Source organism: Apostichopus japonicus, chromosome 6 (assembly GCF_037975245.1).
Source record: "Apostichopus japonicus isolate 1M-3 chromosome 6, ASM3797524v1, whole genome shotgun sequence".
Lineage (NCBI taxonomy): Eukaryota > Metazoa > Echinodermata > Holothuroidea > Aspidochirotida > Stichopodidae > Apostichopus > Apostichopus japonicus.
Window position 1 is genome coordinate 13439286 of NC_092566.1, and position 27707 is coordinate 13466992.

The window sequence follows — 27707 nt, forward strand, 5'->3', positions numbered from 1 at the left end:
GCTTTGCATGTGTTGTGTTTTACGACTAACACATTGACGAGTTTATTGTCACACGTTCATCTGCATGCAGTCGTTAGGGTGAGACCGTTCATCTCATATTAGATGCAGTGGATTCGGTTTTGCCGCAGCCAACACGGTTCTGTAATTGGAACAGATGGTAGTTTTGTCAAGTCTCTCAATGGCAGAAATCCATAGAAGTATTGTCAGTATTGTCAGCCAACTCTGAATGCAGAATATATAGAACTTGTGTGTAGTCTGGCTCAGTCAATAACTGATATGAGCTGTGGATTATATGTGAACTCAATCAGTATATACTTACTTATGTGTGTATATGTATTATGTGCATACATACCACATGGGCTCTTTTGATAAATATATTCTTTCTCAAAGGAAATTTTGACCGTTACTTTTTTTTCACTCACTCACTCACCCTTCCCATATGTCCTTTAATTGTCAGTGTAATGATGTTAATGTACGATTTGATTTGAATGTCTTTCACCATTTTGATACTGAATTTCCAAATTATATCTAGCAACATTCTGTGTTTATCTTGCCCTGTAATAGTTGTAGAAACAACGATCAATAGGTCCCTTTAAAATCAAACAGAAGTGATTCCTTCTTAGGTGATGAAGTGATGGTTAATAATTCTCTGTTGATTTGACATAATTTGTAACTTAAGGTGTAGGCTCTGAGTGAGTTAAATTTTAAAGTAAATATTGGCCATCTGTTATCTACAAGAAGTACTATTGAGCAGACATGGCCAGCATGCTCAAACAATTAGGATATGACTAGAGAATACAGTAGCAGTATGTTCGTTTTGGTCTTTAATTAAATTTCTGCTTTATGTATTATTGGTCCGAGTCAGGAATATGTTGACAATCGGACAGTGGATGCGTATGGTTATTCAAGCTGAGACACTGGTGTCAGATCTTGTACTCCGATCTTAATTAACATATTGAATTTTACAGTGCCAATGGCATATAAATAGGAAACAGGTTGAAAGATGAATCAAAATTATCAAATTTTGAATCCTCAGTTTTTATTGATGCAGTTGTTAATGTGATTCTGACAAGGCTAATACCTAGTGTTATTACTGTAAGTATCTCACACTGGAATCATTTATTTAGAAAACAATTAAATCAGAACAACAGCAACACATACAATAACAATTTTTTACATCTTTATGAATTGCATGCCACACATTAAAAAAATGAAAAAAAAACCCAGCCCACCTTTCTGCAACTTTTAAGGAAGAACTGGTTGTGGAAATTTTCTTAACATCAACAGTTCTTTTCAAACTTAACCTTTGTAAAAGTCTAGAAAGTTGTACAAAGAGAGCAGCCATTTTGCATTGGGGGCAGGGGGAGGGGGGAGAGGGCAATATTTGTAAACCCTCAGAGTTATATTCAAAGTTTAAACTTTCAAAATCACACAAAGACACCCTCCTGTATTTTTTTACCAAATGAAAGTTAATTAGCTGGGTACAGTACATGTGCAAACACTTTTTGTGCATTCATCACATGAAAGTTTTTTTTTAAAGTTTTCCCTTTTTAGTACTTAATGGAGTTTTCATCTATCTTGGAGCAATAATAATTTTTTCTATAGTATTATACATACAGTGAGTTTTTATACATAATCATGAGGAAACTAAAGCTGCTAAAAGGAAGGAAGGAAAGGTATTTATTTTTAGTTTGTTTTTGGATCATAGAAAGGCTTTTTCGAAGAAAAGTGAAATGTGACAGGTATTAGTGAGTAGATAGGCTTCGTATATATGCTGTAAACTCTACTTTACCTACAAGTATTCATGAACTATCACTGAAGATATAATAGTAACCAGGAACTTTCAAATTTGCAAAATTTTCTGTGTCAACAAATTTATGATTATGTTCCTTATGTAAGCTATTGAAGTTTGAAGCTGAATTTATTTCATTCCTCTCCTAAATTTATACACGCTCTGATCCAACCTTTGAACTAACTGTGACATTCTTGCATCACAGCCCTCCTTTTGTGAGGGCTACATTTGTTGACTTTTCAAGTGCCTTCAATTCCATTCCGCCGCACTTATTAATTCATAAAATCTTAACTTTGGGTGTTAATCGTAAGCTATTTTTGTGGATTTTAAATCATTTAAGTGACAGACCACAGTTTGTTGCATTAAGTGGCATTTTGTTCTGATGTTCTGTCAGTTAGTACAGGTGCTCCCCAGGGAGGCTATCTGTCGCCTGTCGTTTTCTGCCTGTACACCAATGATTACAGAAGTTAACAGGATGTCTGTTCTATTATTAAATATGCTGATGATACCATGATAAACGGTTACCTGCATAACAATGTAACAACTAACCCTAACCCTACTCCCTAGAATGAAATAGGTGATTTTGTTATAAATACTTTGTTATGTTGTTGCTGTTGGTATTTTTACCTGTTTTTAAAATGTTCTGTGTTTTGTTTATATATACTTATTTTTAACTGTATTCTGTTTATAACTTTAATATTTGATATTTTATATATTTTGCTGCAGGGCGACAAATTTCCATATTCTAATGGACGAAATAAAATAAATCTATCTATCTAGTAAGTCAAGTAAGTCATGCGTCCTGAATAGTGTTTCCAATCCATACGGTATAGACAAATGACATGACACACGGTTTGGATTTTCATTCACTCGGTCTGTGAACTCTGCGAATGGACCAAACCTTTTCACCAGAAAGTAGGTTGGCATGATTGTGATATATTATATATGCTACCAATGTTACCGAAGGAGATCGTTAAGACCATACAGATGATATGCATAATTAGGCTATATCGTCATAGCAACAGTACAAAAGTCGACCATTCCAAACTGTTAATACATGATGAAACAGTGATCCCTCCTTACCTGTACTCTCACAACCTTAGCACCATGTTCTAGAATGTCCTGGTAACCTTTTACGGTAGAATGTGGTGCTAAGGTTGTGAGGAGACAGGTAAGCTCGTCACTCGTCAATACCCAAACCAGTAATTAATGGTGTTACTACTGTAGCTTTATCATCAGAGTTGGATGTCTTGTGTACTACCGTTTGTTTCGGTAGACCTTGTGTGCACAACACTCAGCTAATGCTCCACACTGTATATTAGTGAGTACTCTATAATATTGACTAGGAACTTAACATCTGTCATTATGACCAGGTACTGTAGTTTCCACTCGTAATTGGATGTACCCATCTCTTTTAATTGATGAGTCATTTGTGGTCTCAGTCATATGCATACTACTAATTAGCAAGTCGTTATTTTATACAGAAAGTGTTTAGTCACACAAAGTTACTAGAATGATTTTTGCTTCTATTGGGGGGGGGGGACCCCTCAAAGTGTGTTCAATAAGTTCATCATTTTGGTGCGATTTTCATTATTTTTGATCATTTTCTCCACTTCAGAAAATAAATATTGTACCAAGTTCAATGTCAAATACTGCTTTGAAAGCTTATAATGCTTTTCTCATTGTCTTATTCTGCCTTGGCTCTCTTACACCGTCATTATTGGGGATCCTGTGGCGACTTTGAGGAAGTTCCATCACTAATATGTTTGTTGGAAGCCCATCGCTCGTCATCCTATATTACTTATCGCTGTCACAGCCAGGGAGTCGCTCTGTATCCATCTTGTCCATTTTGCTAACCAAAGTCTTTTTGGGGAGGAAGTTTAATTAAACTGAGCCCAGACTTGATTCTTACCATGCACAAACATTATCAGTCAGTCGTATCCAAACAAGTCAAACCAGTGACATCATGCAGTTGGGGCGAGCATTATGTGGCATTACTTCTCTTGGTAACCATGCCTTCTTGTTCATGGCTTCACAAATAATGAATGGTTCTGCTGCAGACTATAGAGACCATGTCATAATGTAGAACTTGTATATTAAGCTGTGCTGTCGGTCTATAGATCTACTCAGCAATGGAATCATCATATATTAGTTCGAAAACTGCAATGGCGTCTGGCCTCTTGTTTGCTTTACAAGGTATAACATTCGTATTAGGATATTCTCCATCTGACACTTTCAAGGCTGCTCAGAGATATTGAGTAAAGGCATATTGTCATGGCAACCTAGTTTTTCTTTTGATGGAGATTTGGGCATCCTGAGAGGAAGTTAGATGTTGCTAAGATCTTGTGGCTGAAAAGGGGGCGTGTTTATATTATCTTCTTTTTAGGGCTTATATTGTCATGATGATGTAAGGAAATTAGATTAGAATCAGATGCTCTGCCATTACAAAGGCAAAAACATTGCTTGTGCATGTAATAGGCTTTCTTTAAACCTCATTTAGGCTTTGGTGTCTAACTTGCTTTTGTGAAAAACAAGGTTTAATGTGAAGCAGCTTTCAGTGGACAGTCATATATGCAGTATGTTGTGCTTTGAACAAGCAAAGGACATCCTAAAGGGGTTTTAGCTTCTGAATTGGTCATATGGTTATAGGCAAGTGAAAAAGCTCATCTGATAGGGACATTTTCTTCAGTCAGTTTAATAAAGTAACTGTTAGTTTCTATAGGTAATTTGCATTAAGGATATTTTCACTTCAATTGCCTGTATTCATAGATGTCGTATCTAGTTGCTAGTACTACAGTAGCTGTTACTGGCCCTGGGTCTTGTAGTCACCCTAGAAGGCCCTACTGTACTCATGCTGTTGTGCCAGGTACAGTAATGTGTACTACTGTGACACATTGTTAAAACTAAGATGGACTCAAACTTAGAAGGGAAAGAAAGAAATAATAAATAAATTTCATAATTATATTCATGTAGATGGAAGGAATGACTATTGAGGTTGTTACTGCTTAGAGGAGGCCCTTCAAATAGGGGTTGCCACCTTACTGTATGTTATTTGTAAAAAAAGACAGTTAATGAGACTTAACCTGATATCATCTTCTCAAAGGATGTCTTCCTCTCCATTAAACTTCTTAAAATTCAAGTTGTTCCAGACAAACGGCTTTTAAATATAGATTCCCTGTCATTACGTTGTTATTTAAATCGCTATTCTGATCTTTAACTACTTTACATACTTGTTTGTTTATCGACTGCCATAAATATATGAAAATGAAATTCAGGCAGTCGATTTATACAGCTTATTGCTACGTCAGTTTTCTTTGCTCCATGTCTCTTCATTACTTTTGTATTGATCTGAATTCAAATTTACATTTTATGGTGATCTACATTAAAACAGAAAACTGCTGATTTCATTTCCATCAAAATATAGGATTCTCCTGCATTTCAGGTAATGAGTTTTAAATCCTGAATAAATCATCCCCGTGTGTTGTCAGGGAAGGCATGAAATTAAGGATGTATGATAAAGGGAAACATATCTAAATTGCTGATTGGGTAGCATTAAGCATGCATCATTTGAATTAAGCATCCGTGAAGACAATACTCTCTTCTCTGTGTATAACTCTCAAGGTTGACATCCTTGTTTAAGTCTTAAACTTCCCTCCCCAAAAAAGGAAAGTGGGCAGACTTCTTCCCAGGGACCGCAAATCGAATTGGTAAAAGTCAACTGTCTTTATGGGCTGTGAATAGAATTGGTTCAAAGTAAAGCACTGGGAGTGGCTGTAGCATTTTAAATGGAAAGTGATAGTATATGTGCATTAGAGGTAAAACGAAAATGGATTTGACTCTTCGATATATTTGTTGGTGATGTGCATGTGTGTGCGTGACACCTTGGCTTCTAAACATGATAATATATGGTGGATGAGCTTCCTGTTTGGTATGTGGATGATTTTCTGTTGGGATCAACATTGGTCATTTCAGGTCAAAGTCTGAAAACCTTGTAAACACTATATCATCAAAAGTACAGCTTGGATGAACTTTATACTTGGTATCTGGATCCAGCGAAGGTTAAAGTCAATAACTCGGAGAGTGAAGTAAAGCACAAAGGTCATTTGAGGTCAACAGGAAGACTCAAAAAGTAAAACTGTAGACTGTCACAGTTGATTTACTTAATTCCTCGCTTACCTGTCTCCCTACAACCTTAGCACCTGTTTCTATCGTGCCTAGAATGAACTGGTAACCACCACAAATTTATATTGTTATAGCTGCAACATTGAACTCCTTGTAGTTATGTTGATGGGGATAATTTAACCACCACATACATAGTGTTATAGCTGCAACATTGAACTCGTTGTAGTTATGTTGATGTCTTAACCACCACTTACATAGTGTTATAGCTGCAACATTATACTTGTTGTAGTTATGTTGATGGGGATAATTTAGCCACCACAAACATATAGTGCTATAACTGCAACATTGAACACTTTTTAATCAGCTTGATAGGGATAGTTTTTCACATTTTATTGCAAATCTATTGCAATACTTCCACCATTAACTTTAAACAGTTAAATTTATTTAAGTATAAAATATGGCATTGACATATCAAAGATTATAAATGAAGGATAAAATGTGTGTAAAATAGACTTAAAGCTAAATATCATATAAATATCGCAGGCAGATAGAAACAAATGTTAAGTTAATATTGAAGGGACAGAAACAGCAGAGCTATGGGAATCTCATCACTTACCATCACACTGACACACACACACACACATACACACAGAGTTTTATTTTACTTGCTTTAATTATTCTCCGATTTGATGACCTTGTTTGCTAATGCTTCTGCTTGCTGCAACCACATGCTTACACTTCTGATTAGGCCATTAGAGTTACAAGAGAAAATACTGAGTGGTTCATTAAGCACTAATATAGTAATATGCCATGTTAATTTGCAACCACTTTTAGATGGATGTAAGTAAGGTAGCTGAGATAACTAGAAGTGATGCTTGTTTGCATTGTAGTAGAGAAGTGCAGAACAAACGTGTGTCACACCGGTGGAAATGAGAACTTGCCAGGCCATTTGTTGCCATGGTTATTTGTAGAGATTTCCTTGTTTGAATTTATTTCCCCCCCCCACCCCTAGTGCTTTGCATTTTCTTGGCTTTTAAGTGTCATCCTCCGAGGCTCTTCGTCACTGTCACAAAATGATTTTGACTGATGTAGGCTAGTCAAATGTTAAGGAGTAGCTCTTTGCCTTGAACTTATGGAAACTTGTAATGCATGTAAAAAACAAGGACTTCCAGGAGAGAAAATTTGGCCTTTTTTTAGACCAACTTGAATGAAAGTGTAATGGTTATGTAATTAAAGTTGTGGCTGTTTCCAGCCTTATTTTGCCTCCAGTGCAATTTGCTCTTTGCAATGCATTGGAGCTCATAGTCAACATGCTGTTGTGCATGCCATGTATGTATGTAGATACTGTCATTGTATATATGCTTCCTGTACAAGGTGTGTAGGGACATGTGCTCGTTAGGGATGGGTAATCTTGGAAAACCGAAATTGACAAATACTAGAAACGAGGAGCAGGCTATGTACGGCGTACATTTAGACAAATGTAAGCAGGAAAAGGCTAAAAAACCAACCAGGAGTCTGAGGGAAAGGAATGTTTGACTTTACAGTAGCTGGGGGGAGGGAGGGGGAGGTGTGACCCTAAACCTGTGACAACCATCCCTAGAAGATCCTTTTTGACCCTTGGCCCCTTATGGTGATCACTGTGTTTGTAAGCATCCATACTCTACTGATAGTCTATGACTGCAGAGGAAGACATTTCAACAAGCAGTCTTGACTGAACATGAAGCTGCCATTTATAGGTTGGTTAACTTTGCATCATTCTTCAGCACCAAGACATGCAATGTATTACACATCAAACTCAAAACTCAAACTCCTTGAGTATAAGATACTGTATGTCACATTACAATTGTATTGGCTTTTCCTAATTAGTAAATTATTAATGCGTAATTCAACACAGAAGAAAAGTTTGTTTCCCACAACTTTAAGGTAATATTGTATGGTTTTATTTGCAAATCTTTGAAGTTTTGTTTAACTTGAAAATTTCTGTTGCTACTTCGCTGCACTAAATTGAAAGTTCAGATCCCTAATCTTCCTTTTAATAACCTTTTAAGTTTGGTAACACCGGATGGACTAATTCAACACAAAATGCAGCTACAGTATATTGCTTGTGGTCTTCCAATCCCAATCATTTCATCTCTGTTTCCAGAGTACTGTATGTGAAAAGATCAACTCCTTGCTTTTAGTACAGGTAATGGCTTTTTTATCAAAGTTCTCAAACTGGTAATGCCATTGATGTCAGCAAAGTCCTTGTACCAAAATACATTGAAAGTACCAACACTTGCTACAGAGGGGGAGGGGGGTGGAAGGGGGGAGAACAGAGTTGGAGAACAGAGTTGGAGGGTTAAAGGTGGACAGATGTATTAAGAGGAGAGGAGATTGTTAAACTACTTCCTTGCAAAATGTGTTAGAATCAGTACTGCAAATGGAGACTGATATTTTGTTGAATTTCTAAAATATTTGTGTACGAAATACAGTACAGTGCCTGAGTGTCAAAAAGGAAAGTTGCCTCAACTTCAAACTCCTGCTCAGCTAGCAGGACTCAATATGAAACAATAGGGATTATCTCTGAAGACCTCTAAGTGTCTAAATATGTCTAAAAGATAGTCCTTTGCAGCCAGGATGCTGGAGCCCCCCCCCCCTCCCCTCAGCGTCCTACTGTTAGATTCGGTACCTTACCAGAATGTGCGAACCGTACACTCAGCCTATATACTTTCACTTATAGTATAAAAATCAGGGATTCTTGCCAAGAACTTGTGCATGAGCTACATGGACAAGTGAAACTGAAATTGACATAAAAATACTCAGTCTTGTGTCATGTACATACTGTACAATACAGCAACAAGTGCGATTTGCATCCCTGTGCATGGAAAGAAGTTTGCGATTTTCCAGATAATGAAGCACAAAAGAAACTACCGATTTAACTGGTCCTTAAATACATTCTTATGGAGACGTGCTGTCATTGTGTAACATTGCTGCACATGAATGTTATAATGTTGGCAGCATGTCAGGTAACTATAGTTACTCCACCAACTTGGGTGGTCAAGTACCAGAGTTCTGAATGTTTACTATCATGTGGAAACATTAATTCAAGAGTAAGAGAAATATTATCTGGAATTGGGATCTCCAGTAAAATAGTTTTATATCTGTATGCACTCTAGCCCCCCTGCATGGTTGGAATTAAATGTATGACTTTGCTTACATGTGACACATATGTATGCTATTTTCATGTTTCTGCAGTGCTGAGCAAGACCATGTAACTGTGGCTTCATAGGTAAAGGTTAATGATGGATCGATATGGGTAAATTAATCCCACAGGAGATGGTTCTACATGTTAAAACATCCCACCCACTCTGTGTTTTACCAACTCCTTCTCCAATTATTACAAGAGCTGCAATACTTGTCCAATTTTATTATCAAATAACCATGGAAGTGCAGTCTACACTAACAGTTTATCAAAAACAGTATTTATCCATTTATGCCACATTGTGTGAAGACTACTTACTTACTCAATGGCTAAATTGCGAGGTAATCAAGCATATCGTTTTAATGGTGATGACACACGATATTTCTCTGGACAATAACCCTTTACATTGCCAGACCTTCATGATAAGGAAGTTACAGACCATTAACACTTATGAGTGCAGGTTGCTTACCATAGTAATACTACATGATGTTTACATGAGAGAGTCATTAATCAAACTCCCAGGACTACTGATAGTAATTAAGCACCTAGGTCATAGGTCAGCGAGCCCCTCAGATTATGGAGACAGTATCAACAGATCAAACATGAGGATTTTAGTGTTCTCAAAGAAATTTAACCAATTTATGCAATATAGTGAAATTGTCGATGACAAATGGTCTTGGATTTCATCCTTGAATGATATGTTGTCTTTACAAGGCAGAAAGACTGTTACTTGAACGAGTCATACGAAATTTCCTAACATCGCCAATTGGTCCTAGCAAGGGCTCGGGTTAAAATCGTAACATTAAATTAGTGTTTCAAACGATCTATATTTCAAGTGCCAGAATAAATGTGAATACTTCAAGTTGTGCTCAAATTTGGATAATTTACTTCGCTCCTCGCTTACCTGTCTCCTCACAACCTTAGCACCTCATTCTACCGTGTCTAGTATGCCCTGGTAATCTTTTAACACTGTGCACCCTCAACAACCAGCTCCTCCTGTCGTTGCCCTTCCTTCTCATTCTACCATTCAAAGTGTTTACACATGTTTTTCGTATTGGAAAAATTTTGTAGAACTACTTACTGTACAAGCAAGTTCACACTGCAATTCTTTCTAAAGACATACTTAAAAGTGATGATTGTAGAAGATACTAAATGTCAACATTCTTGTCATTGTCCTTCTTTTTTCTTTCCTTTGACAGTTCAACTTCATGCAAGTATTCCAGAAGAGTACCATCATTATTTAGTGTTCGACCTGTGAGTATCTGATTTTTATTAAATTTTTGTGAGTGCTGCATTCCTGAAAAAGACCTTGAGATTTCAACTTTGGTTTATCTGTTAGCTTCATGTTAGCCAAGATTTTTTTTAAACACCTGCACACATAAAAATATGTTTTGCAAATGAAATATTGTCCGGGATGTGTATTCTACAGGGCGGAATACAACCAAACATGCTGATAATCCCCTAGTAATACACAGCCAGTTTTTAATCAAGATATCTCACTTACATCAATGAAAACTGCATTCATTTTCTAGTGAAAAGGATACCGAATCCAACTTGGATTCATCTTAGTCTGTTTCTGAGAGAAATAAACTATTTTTTGTTCCATTTCGCTGAAAAGACTATTTCATATCATCATCATCATCATCATCATCTTTGTCATCAAAGTTTATTTGGTAGAATTATCAGACTTTACAAGTGATAACGATTCGAAGGCTTAGACAAAAGACCTGACAACAGTATCGATTCGGCCTTGAAAGAATATTCTAACAGAAAATGTATTCTCTGGCTCATGAAAGAGGAACATTTCCTCAAGTTCCTGGTGAAATTTGTATCTTTCTCGATGTAATAACATTTGAAGTTAACGTTTGTTGTACCAAAATTAAACTAGAAGTAAACAGGTGTGTTGTCATAGAGATTCAGACCAAAATTTGTTTCATGCTTTTTCTTTGGAATGAATGTCATCAAAATTGTCTTCTTCAAAATGAAGATGAATTAACATATGCATGCACTACAGTCATTAGGGTAATGATAACTTCACACCCTCTGCAGTAAAGTTGGAACCCTATCCAATCCAAGGTCAAAAGGTGCAAAAATAAAAGAAAAACAAAGCTTCTAAGATGAACATTATATGATGTATATCCACCTTAGTAAGTTTACAAACTTTAATTTTCTTCTGAGGTCAAAGGTGATTTGAGGTCACCAGCGATCCCAAGTCTTTGGTTATCTCTAATATGTTATGTTGTAGTGTTACATTGACTGTCCTCATATATATATATATATATATATACATGGCAAGGAATCATTCAGCCAGCTGGTTTTCTGATTTGTTGGGATGTGATAAACATTGACAGAGCATGTTCTGTCCCTTAGAGATCATTTCTTTCACTATCAAACACTATCTCTCTTTCTCTTTCTCTCTGTAATAGCAATAACCTTCTGTGCAATTGTACCCCTGGTTTAGAGTATCAGTGCTCTAGGCCAGTCAGCATGTTCAGTCAGTATAATATAGTTTATGCATAATAAACTATATAGCTCAGTCTGTCTGTACAAAGCCAAACCATTCGATTCTACTTAAAAAACAAAAACATTATCTGTAAGAATCTTGCCCCTTTGAATGCCTTGCATGCAGAATCATCTAGCATGGAAGGAGTCTCTCATTTTGCTGGCAGAGATGTATTTATTATCACTGATCAACATTTGCAGAAGGCATTTGAAGATGCAGCATGGCAACGGAAGTTAGCAACAAATGAAATTTAATGACGGGAAGATGATCAAGAATGATTGAATGTTATCTGGCATCAAGAAACATTTTTTACTCTTAAATGTGTCATTGCCCAATAGTAATGAGCTTCGTCAAATGATTTGAAGGCATAACTAAATCCTCCAATGGGGGTCATTGACTGTTCAAGATGACAGTAGGCTTTTAAGGATTGCTTTTGGTACATTGTCATCAATGCTAATATTGAGAAATGTAGAACCAATGTACAGCAGTTTGGCGAAGTTCACTTGACAATCCCAAGATCTCACTTATAGAAATAAATTAATTTTACTGAAGAATACCTGCTTATACAGTATCAAAACTTGTGTGGGAGAAAATATTGTAGAAGAATGTATTTTATATTAATCACTGGCTAATTAATGTTCAGTTGGTAGAGACAACCCGAGACGATGTCTCGGTTCAGTATTGTTTGCAGCTAATTCTTGGTGTAGGATTGGTCTTGATTCTGGTGTTAGGCACTATTTAATACAAATTATTATTATTAAACAGATGGACTTATAAAACTACTAAATTGTACAGTGCTGGGCCTGTGAAAAGCTACATCTGTACGGAAGCATAGGATAAATTTCAAGTGTGCACACAAAGCAACACATTATGTATGCATGTATTTTAGATCCTCCTGCAAGCAGGAACTCACAAAGAAGCCTCATTGGCTTATCAAAGCCGCAAGCTGACAGAAGTCAGTCTCTTAGATTCATATTTAATGTCAATGATTATGAATTGTCAACAACTATGTAATTGGACGATATACATTATTCTTGGAGTGACTCGAACTCGGGACCTTATGATTGAAAGGCACCGGCGTTAACCACTGAGCTAACACTCCTAGAACATGTGTGTGTGTGAGTGGTTTTGACATGGTATACAAAATCATCCCTTTGCCAATGCAGAGTTGCAATTTTTTTTTCTTTTTTTTTACTGTCCCTTCCTGCAGTTGTTCTTTAGCTTATTATAAATGTATTTTCCAATTATAAAAAGTTATGCTGTTAATCAATAGGTTTGCTATGCATGTTGAACAATTTTACAGAAAAACCTTCCTGTGCAAAAACTAGACAAGTAAATTATTTAGCCAACAATAAATCAATTTAGGTAATATGGTATCAATGGCAAAAGTCAGCTTTACAGTTCTAGTGTGTTGGTTTCTGCTTATATTGCAATCTTGGTACTTAGTTTTTAATGTCAAAGGGTAATATTGTGTGGGTAGCATACAACTCAAGGTCACAGAACATGCAACCTGCCTTTATCAGTTTGTTTGATTGTTTAAACTCTTAAAAATCAAAAGTCAAATCGTGTGTCTAGTATGCCTTGAATATGTTATGAGTATCGTGGTGCAATAGTAAAACTGGATGGAAAAGCAGTTAACCACATTTAACCCAGGTTCTATTTTTGCCAAGCTGAGGCCAAAAAAGTGTCGAGCCATACAGGCTGAAGTGTTGTTTTGAGGCCGGTGTATGAGAACTGACATTGAAGATACCAGCCAGTAGAGGGATGGCATAATTAGGAAGACACTTAATTAGGTGTTTTAATCATCTCATTGTTTCCCAATGCTGTTTGTGAATAAACTAAGTTGCACTTCATGAAAGGGTCCAACATCTACTTTATTATTTAAATACTCTATACGGTAGCTTTCGGCTTCATTAATCAGCAGTTTTGACTTTTTAAGATCTGAAATTTATTTCTGTAAAATGAATAACCTCTTAATTTTTCTGAACACAAAATGAATATAAGCAAACTGCAGTGCAGGATATTCTGAAACAAGAGATATTACATACTGTATAAAGTGACAAAGTTTATACCCCAGCTATGACGTGAATGTGTCTGCTGTTTTGAGAATGCCTGCTCTATCACTCAGTCTAGAATTACCGAACATTTCAGGGAAACAATTATCTTGTCAGGTTCCTCGTTTACAGTGCCTGGCACTTTTTGAATCTGATTGATAATAACTGCTGTGGACCGTTGTAACTTGTATTTTGGATCTGTTCCTGTTTGAGACTGATGACTCAGTGAATTAAGAGGTTATTCATTGTATAGAAATAAATTTCAGATCATAAAAATTCAAATGTAATAGCCTTTGAAAGACTCATGAGGATCAGAGACGTGGTGACTGTGTTGCATGTTAATTAAAAAATTCAAACTCGTAAATTAATGATCATATTTAGGTCACCGTTCTCACTGTACTATATCAAATGCATGAATGTTTGATGGCCACGGTCATGCCTGGCAGCGTGTACCAAATGTTTTATTGCAGTCGGATGCTATCTTTATATGATCCTAATCCTTTTTGAGCTGTATTAATGGAATGTATGCTGTATGTGGGGAAAATTTGGGTCTGGGATATGTAGAAGGAGAAATAATACATGAATAAAATATGAACTTCGATGTGGGCAATTTGTAATATGATAGAAATATTCACCAAAATGGGACTTAAAGTAGTGTGTGTAATGTGGCAATGGTTCCATAGTCACTCCAAATTATAGGGATATTATGAGTATTATTGTAGTTTTTTCAATGTCATATCCTTTACAGATGTCATTTTGATTGTGCAATAATAAAAACACTTTTTCTTTTCTTTTATGTCCAGAGTAATGCATGCTAATTTTCTGTAAATATAGTAACTGACCTCAATCCTTTTATACCTGTCTCCTCCTACATATGCACTCTTATCTACTTGGTGTAGAATATAATAAGTACTGTTAAGGAACTTAAGGGGGTTAACCCCAGTCCTAGCTGCCCAAATACTGTTTCCCAGGTTATCACCATTGGATGCCAATTCTACCAAGTAAGTAGTTGAAATTGAATGTTAAATCAGAATTTTACCACCTCTGGATATTCTAACCTTCCAAATTATTTTCGGAAGAAGTTGGATAAAGTTACTAGTAAAATCTCTCAGTGAAGGAAACTAATTTGCAGTTGGCTGTAAAATGCTCCTTGAAATTCGAAAATGTGTGACCATTTTGTCTTAACTTTCTAGCATCTGTGAGAACGATAGTGATGAGTTTTATAGATGGAAATATCAAGAATTCAGCATATACTGAGTTAAAGTCTCAATTCTGTGTACATTTCTAACATTTCATTACCTATTGATATACCTATATGGTAGGCACACCGTGGCTGCTGGGCTATACTAAACTGGTTGGAACAATAAGTGCCCTATAGTAGTTGCGTGGGAGTGTATTAACTGGTTTGATGTGTAGTTCAATCAACCGGGTGTAGTGATATTGACATTAATATACCAAGGTACATCAGGTATATCAAAACATATCAGCTTCTATTTTTAGAATTGTCCTGCAAGAAGGAAACTCTTATGAGCATTTCCCTATTGTATTGTTTTCAATTATTATTATTATTTTTTGAATCTATGAATCCTTGCATTGTGTTTTTGAATAATAACAATTGTTGCTTACTGATTGAAGTAAATTCATTGCTCAATGTCTGGAAGGTAGAAAGGAGATGTTTGGGATTAATAACTGGAATAAGAATAATTCTTAGTGAAGTTGCTGTACTGTATCTTTAACTACAGATTAGCGTTTATTCTAGAATGGTGTCTTTGTAGTGTTTATATGCACACTACTACAATTGATCGGTGACTGATGCTGTTTAATCATCATCCGTGACGAATAATTAATGATTAGAGACTTATCTCATGGGAGCCTTTGTTCAAATTCTCTGAAGTTGGTACTTATTGCTAATTATGGAGGCTGTATTCATTTGATACAATCTTTTCACTCCCCCCCCCAAAAAAAATATGAATAACTAAATAAGTATAATAATAAAAACTAATTAGATTATGAAGATAATAGAGAGCAAAACTGAAGAAATAGTGGAAAATCTTCTTTTTTGTTTGTCTGTAAGGGTCCTAAAGTACTACTGTACATCCATAATCCATTGATTGTTATAATCCATTCACCAGGTTCAGTTTATAATGACCTCAAGTCAGTCATCCAATGATAATGATTTTAATCTCCATCACATCAAGGGTCAATTGAACAGTACTGTAATTTGACAAGGTCTTTAATTGCTATGGAGGAGGCCCAGTTATCTTTACCTGGCCAGTCGTTTCAAACACCTGCATTTGCAATGAATTGATAAGATCTCCCTCCCTTGGCAGAACTCATCCTGACATGGTGGTGGTGATGACTCAGAAACAGGCTGTGAAATTTTTAATAACTAGAGAGAAAAAGAAAATAGAAAGAAAAAAATTCAGAGTAGGAATATTTGGCATATGAATTATGAAAGTTCTATAGAAACAAATTGATGCAGGGCCTCTTAGAGAGAAATCGCAGTACATGATGGAAAGCTGGAGGGGAATATTACATCAGTGCAGCCTCTCCTGTGAATTGCAATTCTGTTTGTTAAGTATATCGACAGTCATGTTGATTAGTTTATGCATGAGAAAACTTTACTTGGATCCTTTGGCTCGAAAATAATGTAATAGCTCGAGAGAAGACACTCATATGAAACCAAAAATTATGATGGAAAACATTATCATTTTCCTTCTGTTTCATTAATGTTGTTCCTTGTACAGTCAAATGCATTCCTTTGTTTGATGCTTGATAAAAGCAAGATACTAATTCCCTGTGGGGGTGAAAGTAGGAATTATTTTTTTATTTAAATCTTCATATTTGTGGTAATCATCAATGTTGATGTTAAAAACAATGCCAATATTAAGTTCATCCATCGGTCACATTCTGACATGATTTAGGTTGTAAAGATATTTTTCTTAATATACGTCTAAACCTTAAAGGGTGTGAAGAATCGTGCACAAAGAAACGTCTAATGCTGGTAACTTGACCTAGTTTCGAATGAGGTGTAACAGAAGTGTTAAACACCACCATCGATCCCAGAAAATACACGCTACCGTTGGTAATTAGACACTAGTGTACAGTCAGTGCATACAGCTGTGGTCAATACCCACAGCCCATTATACAAACGATACAGCGATGGACATCTCAGGTCCAGCTAAAGATAACAATTAAGGTATCATGTTTCATTACTGTCTGTATTTTGTAGCAACACGAACAAAACGTCACTTGCAAGCAATAGAAAATTAACTTTTTCAGATAGACATGTAAAAATACCTGTTTTCTTCTCTTAGCCCTTTCCTGTCTCTTGTCAACATGTCTTTAATCCACCCTGCCTACAAGCATCGGTAACATTTGAAGATTGTGGCATCACTGCTCCCTCTCTTTGGTCGTTTGAATTTACCTTTCTGGAGACCTTCCTATAATTACGTTTATAATTTTCTTTAATAACCACTTGAATCTCGTCAGTCCTGTCCTTGGGGAAAAAAAAAAACACAAAAAAAGAGCAATATTTGCCACAAATAAGCTCGCTGACTAACAAATATAGAACTGTCATTCAAGATACCAAGGTTTGGAGATGTTTTTAAGAAGTTTATCTCGGTCTAGAGAATTTGAGAGTTGGGATGAAGAATTGTACGACCTTTTCTAGAATTGAGTAAGCCATGCATGTATTATTTTAATGAGACTAATACTCCTCAGAATTAATTGCATCAATCTTATTATTTTGATACCCTTGACCGCTTGGCTTTGTTATTTTGATGTCAACAGATAGCTGCTGATTCCGAGTTTGGTTTGATTCCTAATGTTACATTACTGTGAAAATCCAGTACAATATCACATAGATCTAGAAACTTCAGATTTATTTTCAATCTAGTTTCACATTCCATTATTAGTATCAACAAGGTTTTAATAAATTATGCCAACATGCCAGTTGAAAAAATGTTTAAACATATAAGGTATATTAGTTTCTCTGATTGAAATTGTATAATAAAGTACTTTTTCAGTGTAGCTAATAGCAACACCCCAGTTTCCATCCTTTTTTTCCCCTCATCAATCAACCACGCAAGCAAACAGATTAGTTAAGACCGGTCATTTAAGACCATCAGGAATATAGAGCTGGACAACAAATGGTGACTTTCATCATATGTTGTTTTCATTCTATTATGATATTTCTTGATCAAATTTAATAATAAGAACTTTCAACAGATGAGAATAAAACCCTGTGTTGATGATGTTGTCTGTTTGAAAGCACTACTGACTTATCTACGAAGTTAATGGGTGAAAACCTACAGTATGAAGTGAGCGAATTGCCGTCACTCAGTTGGGTGCTTGTTTGGAAGACTATTGCATTACCCTGCAGTTTGGCTAACTGTTAAGATTGTGTCATCTCCTTCCCTGAAAGATGATATTGAAGAGATAATGTTGTTTAAAACAGCAGCTGGATAGGCCATATTAGAATGCCTCAGGCTTTGTTGGGGTGATTGTACAGTTTACATTAGGTGTCAATGTGTGTAGGTCTGTTTGATAGGGTACTAGCAGGTTTACATTAGGTGTCATTGTGTGTAGGCCTGTTTGATGGGTGGAATTCCAAGAGACCGAAGGTTCGCGAGACCGAATTTCCGCGAACATATGGTTCGCGAGACCCATGGTCTATGCATGGTCCATCGATAGGCCTAACTAGACTTTTTCATTAGAGCGGCTTCAGAGTGGGTCAAAGAAATTGGCAATGGGGTCAATATTGTTTAAAATAGGGTATCGCTATATCTAATTATTCAGTTATATTGTATTTTCATATTTCATTTGGGGCAGCAGGGGGAGAGGGGAGCGAGACTTTTGAGAGCAGGGCTTTTGCCCCCTGCAACCCCCTCTGGTTACGCCACTAGTGGAGGCGTAGTATCAATGCAAGCCGTCCCAGCCCCCTTGCGTATAAGTCACTGGTATCAACTATGAAAAGAAATGGTTGTAAATTCTTTTTAATTGCTCTTTATCAACGTTTTTTTTGACCGGTAGTAATATTTATCTTACCACTATTATAGGCCTTGTAATAGTTTCGGTCTCGCGGACCTCGATCTCGAAGACCTTCGGTGTCGCGGACCTTTTTTAATTTCGGTCTCGCGGACCTTCGGTCTATTGGACTGTAACCGTTTGATGGGCTACTAGCAGGTTTACATTAGGTGTCATCATGTGTAGGCCTGTTTGATAGGTACTAGCAGGTTTACATTTAGGTGTCATTGTGTGTAGGTCTGTTTGATGGGCTACTAGCGGGTTTACATTAGGTGTCACCATGTGTAGGCCTGTTTGATAGGGTACTAGCAGGTTTACATTTAGGTGTCATTGTGTGTAGGTCTGTTTGATGGGCTACTAGCAGGTTTACATTAGGTGTCATCATGTGTAGGCCTGTTTGATAGGTACTAGCAGGTTTACATTTAGGTGTCATTGTGTGTAGGTCTGTTTGATGGGCTACTAGCGGGTTTACATTAGGTGTCACCATGTGTAGGCCTGTTTGATAGGGTACTAGCAGGTTTACATTTAGGTGTCATTGTGTGTAGGCCTGTTTGATAGGGTACTCGCAGGTTTACATTTAGGTGTCATTGTGTGTAGGTCTGTTTGATGGGCTACTAGCGGGTTTACATTAGGTGTCACCATGTGTAGGCCTGTATGATAGGGTACTAGCAGGTTAACATTTAGGTGTCATTCTGTGTAGGCCTGTTTCATAGGGTACTAACAGGTTTACAGTGAGGTGTCATTGTGTGTAGGCCTGTTTGATGGGCTACTAGCTCAGGTTAATATTAGGTGTTAAAGTCAGCAGGCCTGTTTGATCCACAGACCTGTTCGTTTCTTTCGTTAGCCTCTCTGGTTGGATTTTACAGGTGAATGTCTTGAGCATTAAAAGTTAAATTGCAACATGACTTGTGCACTTCTGCATGGTCACTATATATAGTACATGTGGAATCTATCACATATCAAGCTAAGAGTGATGACTTAACTATCATCTTATGTAACTGCATATATGTTGTAACAATTGACTTGCCGTAGGGCAATACTCAAGCCTTGTATTAGATATGGCAAGTTTGCTTTTAGACTAATTTACTAATATTGAGTGAAAAAAATGCAAAGATTGATGATACAGAGTATGATAGAGAGTATGAAGAACTAACTCATGATGCGCCAGAAGAAAAAAAAAGGCAAATTAGATGATTTCTTCAACTGAATGCTGTAGATTGAATTGATTGAAGAACATGAATTTGCTAAATGTAGAATTAAAGCCCTCTTGAGCAAGTTTGCACAAGGGTTGTTTTTTACTAACGAAGAATCAATTAAAATGCATTTTAATCATATCACAGTGATTATCCACATTGCAAAAATTAAATTCAGGGGAAGTCGTCATGTAGGTGGGATATTATACCTTTTTCTTACAATCGCTGCTCCTCATATCCAGAAAAAAAGGAGAGCATGACTTTTCCCACATGGGAAATCACCAGATATTTGCCTTTTTGGGATAATTTGGTAGAAAGTTGGACGTGATCTAGTTTACACCTCCAGGCTGCAAGACACAGAACAACAAGTATGACGAAACTCTAAGCTAATTGCACCTCCGAACCCAAATTTGTGAGAGAGAATCGATATATTTTCTTTGGGCGGAGACAATTCTAATCAGCAGTGTCCTATTCTGAGTGGACTCAGTATTAAGGTTGGTGTCATTTAAGTGTACTGCCCCTGGCTGGACGTTGTTCAGAGACATGAAACTTTGAGAAAATCAGTGTACGTTTGATATCGAAGGGCAAATTTAACAGTCGTTAAGATTTGTATGCTATCGAGTGATGACCACCGTCTTACTAGCGAAAACGCTATGTTTACAATGTATTTTCCCCAAAATCTCAAGAGTCACTGGAATGGGGATAATAAGTGCCAAGGTACAGTAGTATTAAGAAGCAGCAGAAACAAGGACTTTTGAATGGGTTAATGTATGTATTACTGGACAAGTGTCTATCAGGTCCTGATTATTGGATGTATGTTGTCATTCAGGCGTTTCAATGGTTCCAAGAATTGTATCAGATGTTTTGTTTTGACTGTTAGTGAACTCTGTCAGATGGCATCATCTTCTTTGCACAGGTGTCTTGTTCACATTCACTAATACCGATATCTTTGTGAAAATTGACAAAAATGTGGTATGTTTGCAAACTCTGAAATATCCATTCTTCTGCCGAATCAAATCGTCAGGAAGAACATATCTATTGACTCATTGGCAACTTTGTGTTTTAAAAGGCTTTGGAAGTCGTAAATCAAGGCATTTCCCAATACAAGTAGCAACATTAGAGGCTCATTAAAGCATGTCAATGTCCTGTTTTGTTTTTATGCAGAGTTACCGGTGGTGAGTTGTTCGAAGATATCGTCGCCAGGGAGTACTACAGCGAAGCTGATGCAAGCCACTGCATCCAACAAATCCTAGAGAGTGTGGAACATTGCCACAAAAACTGTATAGTCCACAGAGACTTGAAGGTAAATATGAATATGTGAGGGGAGGAGGGTGGAGGAGGGTGGGGAGAGGGGATGAGGGGGAAGAAGGGAGGGAGGAGGTGGCAATGAGCTTGCTGATGATAGCTGAACTTGAAAGGCCATGTTGGTTCTATAGGCTGTTCAAGTAGGGTTATTATTATTACAAAATTTGGGGCAGGGGATGGTGGACAGTGGGCCACTGTGACATGGCGCATTGAATTGGGTAAGGTATAGTAAGTGCCTTATAGCTGGACATTGTCATTGTTTGTCATAACCACTGTGAAGAAATACTATACTTACAAAATTTGGTTTTACAGTACCATTGATTGTAGAGTGTATACTGCCATACAGTGTACAATATATCCTCTGGGATAAAAGGTGTATCTTATACACAGTGTACAGGAAATAACTTAGACACTATACTAAATACCAAAACAGCTCTGATAATCATCTGATATAATGCAATACAATACAATACAATACAGTATGATGCGATGCGATATAGTACCAATAACAGAAACTTCCTTGAGATTGCAAACTGTTGAAGTGTAAATAACAGTTTTTTACTTGGCATTGATAAACCCCTAAATTTGCAGATAATTGTGTTGAATATTTGAGAGCTAAACCAAATGAATTTGCTTTTGATTCTAATTCTGCACTGTACAGCCTAGTAGCATTTATCCTTTCATTATCATGACTGCGTGTTCTCCATTAATCAACCCGAGCTGGAAGTCAGTACTTCAAATAAACATCAAAGGACTTGCCAAAAAAAGCAATCAAATCCGGATGTCAGAAGTCAGAATGATACAAAATGTGCCTCTCCTTAAAAGGATGTGAACTCGAATGCTTGTCAAAAATGAAGATATAACCATAGCAACAGGAAAGTTGCTGCTAAACCACTTGTCTGTTGATGCATTTCGTTCACATACCTGTTTGCTATCAGCAAGTGAGTGTTGCTATAGTTAGGATTGTTGAATATCTGCAAATACTCTAGGATTGAGGGAGGGGGAGGGGCAAAAGAATAGAGTGTGGCTTAGGTAGCAACCTATCAATTCCATTGTCTTATCATTAGACTAGGGTTCAATGTCTAGATTATGTGCAAAAGATGCCCTATGATTACTAGCACAGTGGAAGTTACAATGAGACACTCCTTTTCCTCACAATATAGCAAATGAATAATAGGTTCTGTGCTTACAATATGAGAAATTTGAACAGATATAGAACTGTTTGACATATGAAAAGACATTTCTTTTTGTCAAAGAAGGTAAAATAGGGCAATATTGGAGACTGAGGAACCAAGTAAAATGAACTTAATTTAATTTTCAAATGTTTTGTTTGAATCCTGCAGCTAGTTTGCCAATTAGGTATACAGTAGTATTAATACATTACAAACACTATTTAATAGAATGTCACTTGTACTTACATTATAATAAACAGTGTAGCAACAGCTAGTGGAAGGAAGATGCTGTTTCCTTTGTCTTGTCAGGTAGAAGAGGAAGGGGTGGGGGTCATTGTAGGCCTGGATTTGAGCATAGGGGTGACATGGATTCCTGTTATATAAAGCTGAAATTTATCTATTTAATATTATTTGGAGATATTGGTCTATTGTTTCGAAGAGAAGAGTACCAAACAGCTTAGTAAGTGTAAATTCTTCCCTAGGTGCTTCTTCCATCCACATTAAATATCTTTTCATTCAATATTGTGTCCAAATTTCATAAGTATGGAATTGACGGCAACATGACATGAAGAAGGATCGGAACGTTGGAAGTATCAGCTATCCTCACTTGGCTCTTAATGTCAAATTAAAGGGTGTATGCACATCATTACTGTCAAAAGTTGGCTGAATATACTATTTAATTATACTCTTCTGTTTTCTACCTGAGTGGAGTCCTCTAAGATTATCATTAAATGTCAACCAAGCTAACACCTCAAGTTTGCTTCCTCTATTGAGGAAGATTACATACTTACAGTAATCAATGTGTATGTATCCTCACAGTTCATTGATCTAGGTAAGGGAGGACTTCCATTTTGACAAGAGAAATTGGATAGCAGTGATCTGGGACTGCTCCGAAATTTACCACCGATGCCCAAATTAAAAGCATAGCTTCTCACGGTATCCCATATGCATTGCATCTTTGTGTGAATTTTTATTGAAGTCAGTATACCAAAAACGAAGAAAGAATATTGTTAATATCTGAATTGGTACCTGGAGATTTGCAGAAGACAAATTATTGAATAATAACCAACCAATGAGAGTGAGGTATTCATACAGTAGATTCATGATCAGTACAAGATCTTCATAATCACTGGTCACAGTCTCATTTTAAGGGGACTGGGGCAGAGGTTGTATCAATACAATGAATTGGTTTTGGCTTGTTGTTGTGCCCTGGCTGTAATTTGAGTGACAATACTTAAAAATAATCAGGTACTTCCTTCTTTCTCAACATTTTATTCCTAATGTGACCTACGTGTTTATTTGTTTACAATTTATATGTGATAATATAACCCTATTCTAACTGTGAATGCTTTTGCTCTGATTGGCTGATATTATGTCATGTGACATTCCTGATAGCCATTATTATGTTTGCAGTAGTGGATTACTTTCTTTATAACCGTGCTTAAATCCCTGGTAATTCGTACTGTTTTGGAGGGTATAAAGAAAGAGTGCTGTTGCTAGGGAACAGGCTTTATTGTCACTATTGAGGACACTGACAAAGCATATCATACATGATACATTATGCCAATGTTTAACATGTGGTTTGTTCATTCAACTAATCGAGGCTGTGTCATTGTGAAACATTGATTGAACCGTAGTATAAACTATATTTCAGTAATTTTTTAACGATGATTCCATTGTTTCATTTGTCAACCTTGAAGCCACAGTTTCACCTGATGAGATCAATAACTATTTTTGAATGTAATCAATGTTTTGGCTGGTCTCTTGAACAGCTCTTGAAAAATACACTCATCTGTTGATTTAGCTTGAATAAAGCAAATTTTAATTTTCTTTCTGAACATTTAGAATTGGGCAGGACCATGGTTGCTTTAAACAGTCAATGTAAAATTGTCTTTTTGATTCACTTTTTTGGGGGGTTGAATGCCAAATAAAACTCCACCGCCAAGTTGGTAAGTTCGTATGGTTTGCATCTTGTGTTAACATTCATGTCTTTTTCATTTTGGCAGCCCGAGAACCTCCTGTTGTCCAGCAAAAGCAAGAATGCTGTCGTGAAGTTAGCTGACTTTGGTCTGGCAGTAGAGGTCTCTGGCGAGCAGATGTCTTGGCATGGTAGGCATCTGAAAAAAATTGGACAAAATGCTGCACTTTCTCATTGGAATTGTAACTTACCTCATAACCAAACACATTTTCAGAAATTTTTCTGGTCTCTTATGCTAGTATATTTAAAACAAGGTTGTAGATTTTATAAAAAGAAATGCAAAGATATTACTAATATAGTCTTCTTATTAACATATGTTAAATTTAGTTTTAATACAAATTGTTTCAAGAATATCCAAAAAGTAAAAATGGTGATTATTTCTGGCCGCTGAGTCATTGGGAATTGTGCATGTTGATCCCTAGATCTCAATCACTTCACGTCATCAGTCTCTTCCACCCCACCCCCACCTGAACCCCATCCTATCTACCCACTTCTCCCATCCTAATCCCTTATGTTTTTGGTCACACACTTTTTTTGCCTTTCTTTGCTGAATATGTTTGATAAGCCAACTATGTTGTTACCCTGGCAACGTCATCATCCGGTACACCAAGAACATCACGGCTAATGACTTAGGATCTGAAATCATGATAACGATACATTCAATGCACTGTACTTTCCAACATGTACTTCCCAAAGACCCAAACACACACGACAAGATTATCCCAACAGGCACTTGTACTGCTTCATTTGCTTTAAAGACACCTTAATGAATTTAAATTAGTAATGGCTGAAGTGAAGTGCTTATGATAAATATTTTATTGGAACCATCCATTCGTAACTCTATACACTTCTCTTTATCAGGCTATCAATTGATAGGAAAGTAACGTTATATTATTAACAAGTTAAATGAAGCCTTTTCACAGAGCTGCTTGTGTTACTGATGTTCGTTTATATGTTAGCTTATGACAGATAATTTTCAACTTGCCTGGTGTGTACTTATTGTAGTTCTTGCGTAGGTAGTGATAAGTCAGTTATGGAATGGAGAGAGGGAAGGAGAAAAACAAAAAACTGTACAGATGGGTTAATTATTTTCAATAGTTATGAAAAGTCTGGGGTCTTAATGTGGGGCGGGGGGGGGGGGTCGGACAGGGCAATATTCCTCAAAGATATGCAAGTTATGTAGAAGGAGAACAGTACACTAAATTTGTGGACACAAAAGTTTCTCTATTGAACTAAAAGTATAAAAAGTGGCCAGCAATGAACATTTCAAACTGTTGTTGCAAATAGATCTCCTAGTTTTGATTGATGAGTGTACAATTATATACATACTAATACTCCTTTCCATATTAGGAATTGTTCAAAGTTACAGCCCAACCCAAAGTGCAAATTTCATTAAATCTTACTCAACGGAAACCTTTCACAAAGAATCGGCTGACGAACTTCAGCGCTTTTCTTTAATCCTCCCTTTTCTCGGTAATATCTCGAGTGACTGATTGCATGACAGGCATCAAAACCTTACATACAGTAAACAGTTTATGTGACATGATTGTTACACAGTGCTAATGTACAATCTGCCCTGGTTTATGCTATGTTGTCATAGCAACAACTGTGCATGCAACAGATTACGTAAAAAAAGAAAACTGTCAACAAGGCTTAAATCTCTCAATGTATGCATACAGCTCCGTATTGCATAAGTCATTCTTGAAGTGTTTATGAGAATAATTTGGATTTTACCTTTCCAACCTCTTTTAAGAGGTACATGAGAATTGTGTACAAGTGATGAATTTGCCATTATACTAAGGATCTGTATAGATTGCAACATTTATGTAACAGCTTGGTTATTTTCTTATATCAGATTGATAAATCCCTCTCTGATGGTTTGTAGAGGACAAGATACAGTAGATGTGTGTACAAAATGTATAGATCTGTAGATACTGTTCACTATACATAGCTCTTGGTTATTGATCGGATATGGAACAGTAGTACATGCTGCCAAAAACTTGTGTTTAGTTAACAAACAAAGGAAAGGAAAATGTAGAGGACCCTCCGGTTATTCTGTCCGATTAATAACGAAAAATTCCAAACAGCACTTCACCAATTTATGTACTTTTATATGAATAGCAGGTTAAGAGAAAATGACATATGAAAATAACCTCAACCCCCCCTCCAGCCACACTCCCACTTAATATATTTTCGTTTAAAGCATTACTAATATGATTGTGACGTCACAGATTCACTCTTTCGTCCATATATCCAACCTAGTTGGACCACGTACCCCATATAGAGACACTGTACAGATACTTATTTGCCAAATGTAAAGGTGTTGAAATAATAGTTTAAAAAAAACCCAAAGAAGATTTTGCCATTCAAAATTCCTTACACTGATTGAAACTTGTATTGTGTCAATCCACTCGCTATGAAGAAAATTGACTTATTCTCAGATTTACAGTCCGGGTAAATAACTTGAAGTAAAGGTGGGTGAGCCTTTCAACCCTATTGATTATGTCCTGGCTGTATTAACACAGTTATAGGGTGTGAAGACTCACGCACAAAGAAACGTCTGATGCCGGTAATCTGACCTAGTTTCTACTGAGGTGTAACAGAAGTGTTAGACACCACCATCGATCCCAGAAAATACACACACAGCTTGCTGACGTCGTTAATTAGACACTAGTGTACAGTCAATACATACAGCTAAGGTCAATACCCACAACACAGTGTACATAGCAGCGATGGACATCTCAGGTCCAGCTAAAGATAACAAGGTATCACGTTTCATTACTGTCTGCATTTTGTAGCGACAAGAAGAAAACTTCACTTGCAAGCAACGGAAAGTTAACTCTTCAGAGCGCGGCACGCGGTTTGGGGCAAGTCTTCAATGCCTTTAAAGGGGTATTCTGGTCACAAACAACGTGCAACTTATTTGGAAGAGAAAAATATTCCACACTGCTAGTCGAAACCTCCATCTCAATATCGTGCCCCTAACTCGAGAGATATGTTTGATTAAATGTAACCTATATTGACTGGCTAATCCTTCAACTAATCCAGGAAGTTGGATCACAGTAGGGGGTCTGTGATATCATCTAGGCAAATGCTCTTTGGAAGCTTTAGTAGCCTATTATAATCTTCTTGTTGATTTGTCTGTGAAACCTGATACATTTGGAATGTTTGCAGAGCTGTCAGTCTCTGTACTTAGAATTTCATCAAAATGTATCTTTTTTTGTGTTCTTGCCCTCATGTAAATAAATAATTGACAAATTATAAAGAAAAACAAAGACATTTTCAGCTGAAGTGCCCTGATGACATCATCCATTCTGCTGTTGCCAGATTCAATTTACAAAATATCACGATATGAGGATGTGGTTTACAGAGTTAGATT

General features: G+C 36.7%; 1 protein-coding gene across 3 annotated transcripts in view; it reads left to right on the forward strand.

The window, feature by feature from the left end:
• LOC139969031 (calcium/calmodulin-dependent protein kinase type II subunit delta-like) overlaps positions 1-27707 on the forward strand; it is a 107476-nt gene that overhangs the window by 37223 nt on the left and 42546 nt on the right. For all 3 annotated transcript variants that reach the window (XM_071973730.1, XM_071973731.1, XM_071973732.1), the window contains exons 4-6: positions 10295-10349; positions 21038-21176; positions 24357-24459. In XM_071973730.1, coding sequence (XP_071829831.1) covers positions 10295-10349; positions 21038-21176; positions 24357-24459 — 297 coding nt within the window. The remainder of the gene's footprint in view (positions 1-10294; positions 10350-21037; positions 21177-24356; positions 24460-27707) is intronic.